We start from the raw sequence: 14,724 nt of genomic DNA on the forward strand, positions 1-14,724 counted from the left end.
TCCAATTAACTAAGTCTCCAAGAGCACAGACATGAAATGATCCTGTGACAATAAACAAATACCAGTCAGGAGGCAGGCAGAGAGACCCACTGGGACACATCCTCACCTTATTATTCATAGTTTCCTTTCATGCATGAAAAACTTTTGAGGAATCTCATTATTGTGCTAATATGTAAATATAAGAACACAGAGTTAACCTAGAAGCAGAGATCAGTGCCTGGTTTTAAAAATGTTAGGGCTATATTACTTTAAGGTATACGCAGATATGGAAGCTGAAATTGGATCAGACCTTTCAATTTTTCTCCTTTTAATGGAGAGTTTCCAGGAGTCAGCCTGAAATCATCAGTAATCCATAAATAAGAGCATCAGAAACCTGTTGTTGGATCGGACCGGTGGTCTGTCTCAAGTAATGTCAAGAGTTGATGCTCATTAGGGGTATCTTGCAAGCCTGGTCATATTGGCAGCCTGTCCTCCAACATGCACAACTGTTGTGTTAGGGAAGTTAGAGAGAACACCCTGCTTGGTGCTTTCTATGGCTATTTATGGACCTGTTGACCATAACTCATCCAAATCCTTTTGAGCTTACTGGTACTGTCTTCACAGCCTCCCACAGTAGCAAGTTCCAGAAAGTCACCACCTGCTGAATAAGAAGTACTCTCCCCAGTTTCAAGCTGATTTTCCATTCCATCCAATGTTGTCAAGATTTTCTATTTTGAAAACTGTTGAATTTTTATTTTCTTTTTAATTAGGAGGAAATAATTTTCCCACCTGTCTGATCTGTGATATTTTGTACAACTCAAACATATTATTCCTCAAACACCTTTTTTTCCCCAAAGTGAAGTGTCCCATCTCCTTCAGGTACTTGTAAAGCAATTAATCACCTATATGACCATTTCAGGTGTTCTAAAGAATATTCCCTAATAGAAGGTATCTATTCCTCAAGCCCTCCGACTTGCTTTCAAGTTACAGTGATCTTAGCCCACTGGAAACCAAAATAAGTGGATAGAAGGAAAAAACAAACCAAACCACAACAACCAGCGTTTCAGCTTGGGACATTCAAGCACAATCAGCAATTGGTGTGCAAAGGAGAGAAGACTTTCCAAACTGCTGAGTCAGCTCAGGCAAGCCCTCGTCATTCCCTGTACATTAGGTTCACTTCAAAATGGTGCATTAATAAGGCATTAGCTGTCAGGTGCTGTGCCAGGAACATGGTCTTTTATAAATTGAACATGTACAAAGGTTCTGGCAGTCTGAATCCAAATGACCCACTGACAAGCCACTGATCCAGCTGAAGATGTGGAGATGGAATGTAATGGCACACAATCTTTTTAATCAAAGACTACACTTCCAATAACTTGCTGCAGTGAAAAAAAATAACAACATCAGGCTGTAATACATGGCTGGCATCAAAGTTCCTTTCAATACAGTCTTAATTAAAGTCTGGCTCTGACTACAAGTTTTATAGAATAGTCAATGAGCTTCCATCTGAGGAAAGGACCTTTCTTGATGTGATGAAATGGCTGCATGTGTACTTAGAGTATAATCAGGATAAAAGCATGTAGAAACACAGGTAAAACTCAGGCCATGGACTGCACCTGGTAATACTATCAGTACAGATGGTGATGGGAGGGAAAGAGGGACTAAAAGGCATTAATCACCCCTCAAAACCCCAAGCACAAAAAAAGCTATGGCCAAAGCCACCACTAACACAGATCAGAGTTACTTCAGGGCTGCAGTACAACCCACAGCAACCACCCAGGCTTTGGGTGCCTGAGGGCTGCAGACTGAGGGGATCCAGGGAGCATGCCCCAGAAACGGGAACGACAACCAGGCTAAGATCCATTAGGTGGCTTTTCACCACTTGGACAGCCTTCAATGTCAGGCTGTGCTGGTGGTGACTGATTCAGTATTCTGCCCACCTCATGCCCAAGCCCATTCAGAAAGTCACCATTCTTAGAGATATTTTTTACTGTCATCTGTCTTTGATTAAACATGTTATTTTACACCCATTCACCTGGCACTTCTCAAATACACTTTGCTGCCAAAAGATACTGGAAGTCTAGAAGTTTATCATCCCTCTATATAACCACATTACAGCATAAAGACCTATCAGAGAGGTCCAGCAAGTTAAACAGTACTTGCATGGGCTGCTCTTGGCCAGCCCACCTCAATGCCAAGAAATAGTTTTGGGCACATTTAATTTACTAGCACAGGTACAGCCCACAGGTCCTGAGAAGAACAAAAGACTGATACCATGAACATTGGAGGCAGACTCAGGATCTGGACTGAGCCTCACTCTTCTGAGCAATAGAGCATTTATCCTTTCACCCAGCCTGGCTCAGTGACACAAGGAATTTGGAGGCTGCCTTATTTCTTATCTACCTGCAGAGCTGGATACTAGAGTTCAATTATGCTTCAACTCTTACCAGGATCCTTCACTCCTGCCAGTGCTGTCATGGAAATGTAATGCATGTCCTGCCTCAAGGTTTTGGTTCATTTGTAATAAAAATCATCTGGCCTCTCTCTGAAGGAAAATGCAATCCATCCCCACTGGGAGACAGCTGAAAATATAGTTTATCTGGATGCCAACTGGATCCTCATCAGAAAGAAGCTTTTGTGCTATATTCACATACAGAACTGAACAAAACAAAAAAAAAAAGGGGGGGGGGGTGCAGGGGGGAAGGGGGAAATGTTCTGAAAACAGGAAGATTTTCTCTGATGTTGAATTGTTTGGCTGGTCACACCAATTCCAGATGGTGCTCCAGGCACTCATTCTCTCTGAAAAGGGGCCAGTTTTCATTCTCCCAGTTCTTATAGTAGTAAGAGAGAAACTGTTCTCTCGAGAGGAGAAAACAGGGAAAAAACTAGTAATGATATTTCTGCTTCTCCTGTTGGCAAATTAGCACCAAAATTAGCTAACATGCTGCAACAATTCTGGCTTTTCAGCTGGAGAGGGTGAGAAGCAGCAGGCTTCTCTAGATGTCTCATGTAGCACACAGCATTTCTCCCTGAAACAAGCCCAACCCAAACCCATTTCAGATCACCTGAGGCCCCTAACATTTCATTTCACATCTTCAGAATTTTTTTTTTTCCCCCTCTCCAATTCCTCATACCAGTGAAGAGAGAGAAGTCTGTTTAACTATAGGGGTTTTTTTTGGTCAATGTTTTCTAGGGGGTTTTCATCCTTACCCCAAAACATCTCTGGGCTTTGGGGGTGTTCCTTCTGTAGGTCCATTTTTGCCCAGTGACCTGACAACAGATGCTGAACAGTGTATAACATCATGTCCCGCTTTGCAGTTAAATCCATATTCCTACCCAGCAGCACCTCCACATCCCATGGCTTATTCATTCAGCCTTTCAGAGTCCTTTGCAACATGTTTTCAGTTCAAGATGTGCTGTAGTTCAGCTGGCATGATGCCTCTGATTAGATCACCACAAAGAAACAGAGAAATAGCACAGTAAAGTACACACATGAGCACAAGCTACAAACTTTCATCCTTACCATCCTCTGTGGACTAAACGGTTCCAAAATGGAACAGACACAAGCAGGGTCTCTGGTGGGAGCCCAGTGAAAGCCTGTGCCATTTTGTTTTGTACCAAAGCAAACTCTGGACCTCAGCAAAAAATTTCCACAGAGTTTTGCTTAGAGTTCTCCTGGTTAACAGCCAGTTTAATTTATAAAACAACTGGCAGGACCAACAGGCATGTTTGTCTCCTCCCGTAGGATGGAGTTAAACCAGCAGATACTCCATTAAAATGAGTTCATATCTATTCAGACCTTACAAGCCTTGGCTTAAAATCCAAGTCTATTTGATCTCTAAGACTCCTTTATGTTCCCCACTCACCCTGGTGAGAGGGGATGCTCACACTATGTCACAGCAGTGACATAGTAAGAGCAGCAGCTTCAGACACCTTATCAAAATGCATACTGAGGTAGAAAAGCCCTGCTGCAGCCAGACATTCCCTTTCAAGTCCATCTAAACATTAAATGTCATGGGTATTGCTTTGCATTTTCTTGGCTTCAACTATTAAAGGATTTCAGTACCTGATGAATCAGTGTTCCCAACATTCCCCCGGGTGGCAGCAGCTACTGCAGTAGGACAGGTTGAACCACATTACACAACCACTGCAGCTCTGACACCCACAGCAGAACATAGGGAACCAAATAAATGCAAAGGAGCCACAGCTCTCCTCTCCCAAGGGCCGGGCTGTTGGCTCACACCCTGGGCAGCTGAGGACACAGTATTAGGGAGATGGGGCAAACTCCCCTGAACTGGGGTCTGAGGAAGCACTGGATGTCCCTTCTCTTCCTTCCTTATGGCTTGTAAAGCAGCAAAGATGACGTTACAGGCTCAGTCCTGGCTTACTTGCCCTTGTTTAGCAAGTACATGTTGCTCAAGTCCTAGGTCTTCCCACCATTGTGCTCAGTGGTCAGGAATTCAAAATGTCCATCACTGATTCTACCCCACCCTGTTACCTCTGAACTACCATTTTCAGTCTCTGGAAACAGATCCTGGATGTCCTCAGGCTCTCACTTCAGCAAAGTTTAATCAAGGATTTTCCACACAAGTTGAACTTTGGGAAGCTGGAGGCACTTTTCTCCCCAGAAGCCAACAGTCCATCAGTTTGCTCAATAGCTCTAAACAGCAACCTGCTTCCAAACTCAACTATGGGGTTTTTTTTGGCTTTCAGTACCAAGAAATACCACATGCTCCTCAAATGAGTGAGAAACTACTATCTGATTTAGAATGCTCTCAAATTCTAAGCAGCCCACAGTTACTTTAAGTACCTGTTGCATCTTTTTCTCAATGAAGTTCAATGTTATTCTCACCACAGGCTTATGCAAGAAAGAAACATTTCTGTAACAGCAATTTTGAGGACTTTTCCCAAATTGATTTATGTCTTTGTTTTCAACTTTTTAGGAAGCCATACATGCTGTCTTTAGTCTTTGGGAGGAATATTGACATCCAGTAATTTGTGACTGGCTGAAAACAAGTGTGTTAAGGGAAGACCTTTTTCATCTCTTGACCGTAACTGAGTGGGCTAGATTGAATAAATGAGGCTGCATAAACTAAGCTGAACATAAAGACTTGAAATCAATATCTAAAGATGCAAAACCACCCATCAAGCAGTGGGTTAAAAACAAAAATGAAACCTGTGTGCTACAGGTACCTAGGAGAAAACATGCCCACAGGAAGCCAGAGTTACTGAAATAAAGTATTGATTTTCTGCTGCAAGACCTGTAAGTATAAAAGGACAATAAATTTTTAAATTAAGGTAGTGGTCATATTATTGCTCTCTGGATATAGAAAGCAACTCATCTGTCTGTATCTAGCTCCAGTATTTGACTCTGTTCAGAGACAGTGAGTTTTTAATCAAAACTAGATTGTTAAGAATATTAGAGTATGATTAAGTGTCCAGACTGCACTTTTATAGATCTGAACTACAAATTCAAGGTGAGTTCACTTGACACACACGAAATACATTTCTGAAGCAGCACTTCACCTTCCTTCCTGACCATTCACCTCTGCTCCCTGGACTGAGAAACACTCTGACCTGCTGAGTCCCCTCACCTGGGATTTGGGATCATCTTTGCCTTGTTCTTCTCTCCAGCCATTATATCCTATATCTTAAAGCTCTTTTCCATACCAACACCTCAGAGTAACCATCCCTGCAGGTATCCTGAAAAATACCAGGCAGGCTCTTAATTTGCAGAACCTTCTCATAATTTTAATCATCAGAACTTCTTCTCCTCCCATTGTCTCCAGTGTCTCCTCCCAGTGTCTCACCCTACTACAGCTCCAGATAATCCTGCAGACATCAGCTTCAGCTCCTTCCTTCAGAGGTTCTCCCAAACACATGAGCCTCCTTCCCATTCAAGGGCCACAACAGCAATAAAGAACATCATCCCATATCGCATTGAAGCAAAATTCAATTGGTGAATAGTTTTTAAGTCCTGATATATCAGTTCACATCAATCAAACAGTTTTGTTTAAGCAGCTGGAACATTTCACTTCCATTCTGACCACTTATATAAGAAAAGGTTAAAAAAACAAAACACATCTAAAGATGCAGGCTCCCAAGCAGTATCAATTCAGACCTGGTTGATTTTTCACTATGAACTAAAAATGGGATTTTTGCTTGTTTAGGAAGAGACAAGGCTCTGACAGCTATGGGCTCAAACATGGCTCTTTGTATCATAGATGTTCTTCCAGGGAATGCCTGACATAAATCCATCTTGCACACGCCTGTATCCGATTGCCTCAGGCTGTCACCGGAGCGACTCCCAACTGCTTAATGAATCCGTGACGCCCACATCCTGCCAGAGGAGCAGTTCTGAATTGTGGTTTGGCTTTATTTTTTTTCCAGAACACACCAGTGAAGGGAACTGCTTCCTGGTCTGGGTGGACGTGAACCTGAGTGGAGCCTGAATGCTGGTAAAGCTGCACTGACTTACAAAACTTTTAAAATATGCCTACAGTCAGGATTGCAACTCCACAATGCTGCTCTGCCGGGATGTGACACGCTTCCTACCCAGGGCTGGAAGGTAGGGATCTGCTTGCGTATCTGAAATCGCATAGTTTCCCCATCCCTCCCCTCCCCTGCACATCTATTGTTTTGGGCTAGGAGTACAGAAGAAAAAATAATGATGTCTTGTAATATATCCAGCGGGTTAAGATGAGCGGAAAGACGATTAACCAGCACAGGAACTGGTTTGGCTTAGACCAGCTCACTGCAACGTATGTGGTACATTATTACCTTATATTTAAAGTGGCAGTGCCAACATTGTCAGGTTTGAAAAGAAACCATGTGTTTTAAACGTGTATCTTGAGTAGGTAAGAATAATTGTGACATTCAGCCACACTGATGAGCACAAACGTTACACAGAGTGTAACTGAGCTGATATACTAAAGGAGATGCCAACATATCTGTCTGCTTCTGTACACGAGGTGATAAAAAATTAATATAGCCTCTCCTCTGTGAAATATATCTTCTTCCTCATGAAAAGAGGTCTGGGAAACACAAAACAAGCAGCAGAGCAAAGACCAAATGCTCAGGACAGATTCTTCATTTAGGTACCCAAGTTCTTTATGCCCAGACCATGATCCCTGACCATGGCACACGGCTGCCAGGCTGCAGGTTTCCTGACTGCAGGACAAGAGCAAGCTGGGGGCACCAGGGCATCAGAACTAGATGGTGTCAACCCCTCCAAAGAGATAAAACTACTGCTCGGTCTCGACCACAGGGAGCCAAGTGCAGTCACTTTTGGTATGGAATGAAACTGCCCACCACAGCTCATTCCCTGGGATGTCCAGGCTGCCTAAAGCACCCATCTGTTTTCAGAGAAGTTTGAGGGGGAGAGCTTGTATTGAAACAGCTGGGGATTTACAGAAGATAGTACACTCAAAACTGCTAAACTTAATAATCTGAACTGGGGATGGCCCTTCATCTGTTGGCTTTGTTCAAAGCAAATTACGTTTTCAGTGAATCTGAAGACATTCAGAAGGTTTGCAGCTGGCTGCTGGCAAGCTGGAGAAAAGTAATTTTCTACAATTCAGCTATTCAGAGAAAACATGATCATTCAAGTGTAAACCTTTATAATCGTTTCTGCTCATCTTCCTCCCCACATACATAAGCTGTCAACATCAGCTGTGTTGTTAAATCAGAGCAAAGCATCCAGCTGACCAGTTTGTGGCTGGAGCGAGTTAGATTCAGTAGCACTGGTGGATTTCATGAGCCAGATGGGGATCTGCAAAGCCATTCTGCTAATGTACCCAGCACATCCCCCTGTGGCTGAGATGGATGGTAGGATGTGCAAGCAGGGTGTCCCTCAGCATGGACTCAACTCTGCTTCAACCTGCAAGATGCTTCTACTCCCCCCTCCAAGCCTGGCTGTACCACAGGACAGCAAGAAAATGAGAAAGGAAGTTGAGGCACCAGCCAAGGAACCAGGAAATTAGCAAAACAAGTTGTCTGGCTGTTAGAGAAATGGAAGATCACAAGTACCCACAGACAGGGGAGCAGCAGGTAGCTGCCCTACCCTCTCTCAGGTATGTGAGCACTCCATGGCCATGCAGGAGCCCCTGCTGCCTGTGCTTGGAGACACAAGACATTGGTTATTCACATGGGAACAAGCCTGTTCCCTCCATCTGCACTGGTGTATCCACTGACAGGTCCATATCTGCAGCAGGGCTAAAAGATTTTTGGGAAATAATAAACAGGACATCCATGGTAAGACCAGGGATCTGGACTTTCTGAAGAGAAATCAGTCCTGGTGAAGCTGTGCAAATAGCTCCTTTCGCATCTGGGGACCATCACTTGCTGATCACCAGACACCTGGTCTAGAAGAGTGATAAGTTCCAGCAATAATAAATCAACCTGGAGACAACCACCCTGTTCCAGCACCTAGATCTTTTCAGAGCTAGTAACTGTCTCTACACTGCCAAGTCTGCTGAAATGCTCTTACAAAACTAACACACATATCACCACCAAATGCCTTCCGACACCTCATCCACCTTGCAATGGGACAAGCACATGCATTATGTTGGCACAGATCTGGCAAGCTGGATCCACAGAGGAGGTTTCTCTCTCTGACAGTGCTGGTGCACAGATTCAGATGAGCAGTCAAGCTGAGAACAGGAAGAGCAACTTGGGGGGCCAGGTCCTTCTGGCCAGCCTCATTAAATACTTTCTCCATCACTAATGTCTTAATGCAGAAGAGTAACCACAGCATCAGGTTTATGGGAAGAGCAGAAGGAGAGAAGACATGTGATTTACACAACCTCAAAAATACAGCTTTTTGGAAAAGATTTATATTTCCACTGCAAAATTGACTTTTTGACAAAATAGATCAACCTGAACTTGAAACCATTAAATCCAAGCTGCCACTGTATTTTCCTGAGTGAACTACACCTCAGATGTCATAGTCTTTCACTCTGCTCCCTGGGTAAATCTTTCTGCCTGCTGTATCTTTTCCAGGACATGTGTTTCCCTCCCAGTAGGAGAGGGGGCTGCAGGATAGCTCAGGTGTTTCATAGGAAACATCCTCCAGCCACAGCCCTGTGGGCAGAGGAAAGCAGAAGGATGCAGCACTTGAGCCACCACTCCCATGGGATTGTGTGATGCCGTTTTGAAGGGCGAAATCTCCAAGGGATGGATCTCTACGTCAAAGCTCGGATAATTTTCTGAGTAAGTGATTCCTCTTTTAAAGAAAGTACATTTGATTGAAAATGCAGTTTTTCAAAGATCAGTACTGATGAAAATTACCTGGTAGTTCTGATATCCTTGCAGGAGGTACCTGTGGGAAATTACCCCACGTGGTAAAAAAGCCAGAATGTCAGGAGGGAAAAATCAAATCCATCCTTCTTGCACCTTCACAAGAGTACTTCAGGGAGGACTGGGCTACATTAGTATTTTTGATAGCACCTTTTTTCTTCTGCTCCACAAAAAAAATTATCCACACTTAATACTCATCCCTGCTTACAAAGTCTTGACTGTTTCACCAAATGAAGTTATAAACTGTGATGTAAGATCTCTTGACTGGAGAAACAGAGTGATAAGAATCTTCTGGGGCTAAAAGAGCTCTGATCAGGCCAGGTGAGAATTACAAGTCTGACCCCACTACTCAGTGATTTCTTCACAAGCCCAAACTTGCTGGTCCAACCTAAGGATCTAACTGGTAAATAAATGCAGGTGCTGTCTGCTTGGTTTCATTCACTTTGGGTCATCAGCTTCTCTTGTCTCCCTGCTGCAGGACTGGCTGTCACAGTAATTTCTGTGCTTTCAGGAAATAAAAAAAATCTGCTCTCTTTGTGCTTAAAATTGACTAGAGGGCCCAGATGTTTTATACTTGCCCTGGAGGATTTAAGAGGTGGTGAAATTGGAAAACAGCTTGAAAAGGAGTAAATCATGAGTCAGAGAAGGAACTACAAACTTTTGAAATAAGAGGTCCTCAGTTCATCCTGAGAAAAATTGTCAAGGCTTAAGAGTTCAGGAGTTGCTGGGCCACCCACTCACAGCTGGCACAACAGGATGCTCCAGCCAGATGTGAACAGCTCCTGCAACTGCCCTGCCAGCAGCAGCTCACTGGAAATGTAACAGGCAAACTGGTCTGTGTAGGTAAAAACCATACCTGGGATTTCCTCACTGCATTAATGTGGTTAGAAAGAGCAACTGGACCATTTGATACTCAAGTTTCACCCAGTTCTCCCGATGGTTCAATATCTTCCCTTTCTCATTTTCTTCTCCAAATGAAGCAGGGTGGTTATTGCACCTGATGTGAAGGACTTTGTTGTGGGTTTTGTTTGAAAGGGACATTCTCCATTCCCACTCTTTTACAGTAGCAGCCTTACACACTTATAGCCCATACCTTGACCAAGAGTGGGTACCCAGAGAAGTTTCCCCCATCCCTGAGCAGTGACTCATTCCAAGAGTCAGGTCAGTTCCCCTCCTTTGACATCATCATACAAAGCAATTTGTGTTAGCATCCAATGAACTACCCAGAGGAAAACCTGCAGAGGCAGGAGGGAGTCCAAACTCTGCTTATGGATTCAGATGATGAGGTCAGAAGAGACTTTCAGACATCTGTATCAAATAAAATAATCCTTACACTAATCACATAATCCCCTGTACCTTTCTAGGTGATAAAACACCCACTTAAAAGTTATATAGCTCCTAAAAATCTTCTGTTGCCTAGAGAACCTACGAGTACCAGAGATTAAAAGTTATAGGAAACAAGGATGCATAATTTTCACTTTGCTTCGTGCCAAGGAGAGACAGGGAATGTTTGGACAGAGAGGAATGTTGGGATAGAAGCAGTCTGCTCTGCCATTTATCTGCTCTTTCACACTAGTAGAGGAAATATTTTTATGATTGGAAAATGTGAAGTTGAGAGTACTTGGACCTCTTTTAAGAGATAATATTTCAAGTGGATATTGTTCCTTCACCACTGCTGTTTTGTTTCTTTACCATCTCTTTTTATTGTCTACTATTTTTGCAAGAAATCCATGGGCTAGATTTAGGTAGAGATGAAGTTCCTCCTGTTCACAGCTCTCACCATTACCCAAGCTATGACATTTCCAGCAGGTTTACTTCCCTACAAGAATCTATCACAGGAAATCTTTGTTTCCAGCTGTATCCCCAAGTGTCCCCACACTCAGGGGCAGCAGCCACTCATGTCTGATCCCATCTTTGTTTTGCAGGTGGTCGATGATGTTAGGAGTAAACAGAAACCCAGATGAAGAGCAGCATGAGCAATGGAGGGACCAACCCCAGAGCCCGTGTACGTTGATGTGGACAAGGGACTGACATTGGCATGTTTTGTCTTCCTCTGCCTCTTCTTAATTGTGATGATTATCCGCTGTGCAAAAGTCATCATGGACCCTTACAGTGCCATCCCTACATCTACATGGGAGGAGCAGCATCTAGATGACTGAAAGGACTTCACTAGGCAGAGCAATAATGTCACAATCCCAGAGGCCTTTTCCTCCTGGGAAAGCTCTCACACAAACAGCCATTTCCAGATATGCAGGGCAACAGCAATATCTCTAAGAGCACACAGTGCAAATGGTTCTTGCTCAACAGATCAGGATATCAGCAAGCCATTCTGGCAGCACAGTTTGATACTATGCAGCAACTCTTATTTTACTGAAAACACTTATAATTTTAATTCAAGTAGCACAAGACTCACCACACTTTTCCTAATACAACACAGTTTATCCTCCCCTCAGTATCTTCCACTAACCCAGGGTAACCATCAGAATTCAGAGAAGGAACAAGTTTTTTGTCTTTCCTGGAAACAGATTGCTTCAAATATCTTCCTCAGTCACTATATTTGTGTGTCATGAAAAGGCCCAGATTTTATAGTTTTGTATCCCAGAGCATCTTGAAGTAGAAGCACCAAAGCAACCCTAGTTAAGTAGGGTTATATGAGCAGATTTACTCTCAACTCATTTGGTACTAACCATCCACATCCTACCACACTGCGGCTGTGTGTCCAGTGACCAGGATACAGCAGCACCCTGACCACAGTTCCCAAGGGGGTCATGAACTGCTGCTGACCCTGTAGCACCACCTCACTCTATCCTACTCGTGCAAACACTGGTCAGATTATCTGCCATGGGTCCATGGATTAGCCAGATGTGTCAGATTATTTATAATGAGCTTGGCAGCCACCAGAAGCCCCTGGAGCTGAGCTTAGACACTGCTGGTTTCAACTATATAGAACTTGCTGTGCTTTTCAAAGAGTGATTCCACACACAGCTTCATCCATCTTTTCCTTCAGGTGCACTTCAGTGGGATGAGACATAAAAAGAGTGACAAAGGTGATAAGCAAGGAGACATTGCTCCCAGCTCTGTCACTCAGACACACTCCTCAGCATAACAGCTTCAGACAGTAACATGCAATGATGTACATTCTACCTCGGAAAACTTCAGAACCTTTAAAACAAGAATTTTCTCACAAATGTGCAAGGTGAAGAGCTGCACATTTCTTCCTCTCTGTTCATTCAAACAACCAATAGGCAAGAAGACTTAGGTGAACAGAGGAGCTTTGGAAATGTATTATTTCCCTTTTGAAAAGTCGGGATTGAGGGATTCCCATGACCTCTACTCCTGCTAAGTTTTGCTCACAGCTGCTTTTTTATTCACTTACATGTTTGACTTAAGGCATTGTAAGGACTCTCTGAAGCATTATGGAGTAGGCACTGTAACCACAACAAGCACCATGAGCAGACAAGATTTGAAAGCCCAAATCTGCAAGATGGGCATTTCACTGTTTCTCCTCTTCCTTTCCATCCTACCTGACCCTTAGGTTCCAGATATAAGGTGATACACAATAGAAGAGAAAGGTGGAACCAAAGGTTGTGGCAAGGAAACAGAACATGGACTTTGTAGGTTACTGTTCCCGGTTCTGACAGATTTGCCTGATGATCACACAAGCCACTTTATGTGCTTCAGTCTACTCATTAGTGAAATGGGTACAAAAATATTAATTTGTCTCTCTCATAGAACCAGAAAGCTCTTGGAGAGCCTTACACAGGAACACAGAAACAAAGTATTGATTTACAACTCCTCCTTGTGAAACTATGGGGAAGGTCTGAATCTCAGTACAGAGTGAGGCAAGTTCTCTCCAGGCAGAGGATTTGTCCAGACTTTCATTTATTATCTCATTCAGATTGTAGTATTTTGAGTCATGACAAATATCACCTGACTTTGTTATAGATTCCACTGATTTCTGAGGACAGTCTGGATGTAAGGTGCTCAGCACTGTGATTAGACCCCAAAATAGCAGGCTATGAGGCATGTGGAGATTTTTGCATGTATCTTTTGCACTGCACCATCTTTGTTAATCTCTGTTGCAGGAGATCCCGTTCAGGGGGCAAGAGATGTGAGGATTGGCTTTAATCCTGCTATTCTCTATCAAGAGATGTCCACTGCTTCAGTTACCCACTGCAGATTGCTCATCTGGCTGTTATTTAATCTCATTTTCTGCCAGCCAGTTAATCACCAGTAACTGAGGAATTTTCAGACATCTACATTAGTGATCCCCTTACTTGGAACAAACACATTGGTCTCCCTTATTCATCCACACCATAGGAATGGATGCCTCAGCTAAAAGATGATAATTTCTGTTCCCTGGGTGAAAGTTAGACCCATTTCTTGTTATTAAGTCTTGTATCCCACCTTAATATTAGTGGGGCTACTTACAGAATGGACAAAATCCATCTCTTTCCAGGCTAGAGATGCTTCAGTGGGCAGGTGACCTGGCTGCTTTCACAGCCGATGCAGAGCAGGGACAGAGCTTGTCACCACCCTCCCAAGGGCCAATTCTCCACCCAGCATTTACCTGCACACAGAACTTGTTGGCTTTGTCACGTGTCACTGATAAGCCCCTCTTCAGCTAAGGACTTAAGCACGTGCTCAAGTTAAACCTCTGAGCCAGCTGCCTGAGCACACAGAGACCAGGGTCCTTGGCAGGGACAGCAACAGAGACCTTGCAGGAGCAAAGCCTGTGTGAGAGCAGAGGGTTATGAATGCTGGGGAAACAAATCAACAAGTTTCATTTGCAAGAATGTTTGCCACCTTTTTGCTCTTTGGCCAGCTGTACAAACCATTGTCTGGATTTCCCTGAAAATCTTCATGGAAAGACTCCTACGGGTAGCTATATTTTTTAATATAGAGCCTTCTAAAAAGGCTCTTGTCTTCCTGATATAACCTGTCAAGTCCATCCTTCTGTTGACAAAAACAGGTCTCCATAGACATCCAGATGTTCATGTCCTATCTTTTCCCATGAACGTGTAGAAGTTAATACAATTGTTTTTATACAGATAATGTAAATGCAGTCTAATTTCTGCCTTCTCCCTCCTCCCCCAGTTACAATCACACGTCACCATTCTTTAACCAAAAACAATACTAAACATTATGCCAAAAGCAGGACTTCTCTCCTCCTTGCATTCAGAGCTGGGACTTGCCCACCTCCAAGCAGCTCCCTCCCAACACCGACCCCACGAGCCCAGTGGGCAAAGCTGCACCCATGGGCAGTGGAAGCTGTTTTAGCAGGGGCTGCATCACTGGCTTGGTAGTGGTTTTAGCTGCATGCAACAAGTGCCTCTGCTAGGTTTGGTTCCTTTTTCAATCATTATGCCATACTAACTGCAACTGCACTCAGAGGAAATAATTCAAACTTGTTGCAAATGTATGTATCTAACACAATAAACAGCTTCA

The 14,724-nt window shown here is 43.5% G+C and overlaps 1 protein-coding gene across 3 annotated transcripts in view; it reads left to right on the forward strand.

Annotated features, from left to right (window-relative positions):
- Positions 1-14,724, forward strand: part of CTXND1 (cortexin domain containing 1) — a 34,792-nt gene extending 20,068 nt beyond the window's left edge. The window contains exons 2-4 of one of the 3 annotated variants that reach the window (XM_051628073.1): positions 6,370-6,547; positions 8,980-9,189; positions 11,202-14,724. In XM_051628073.1, coding sequence (XP_051484033.1) covers positions 11,256-11,435 — 180 coding nt within the window. In that variant the 5' untranslated portion in view covers positions 6,370-6,547; positions 8,980-9,189; positions 11,202-11,255 and the 3' untranslated portion in view covers positions 11,436-14,724. The remainder of the gene's footprint in view (positions 1-6,369; positions 6,548-8,979; positions 9,190-11,201) is intronic. The other 2 variants (XM_051628072.1, XM_051628074.1) reach the window with 2 other exon arrangements.

Source organism: Apus apus, chromosome 10, assembly GCF_020740795.1.
Source record: "Apus apus isolate bApuApu2 chromosome 10, bApuApu2.pri.cur, whole genome shotgun sequence".
NCBI lineage: Eukaryota > Metazoa > Chordata > Aves > Apodiformes > Apodidae > Apus > Apus apus.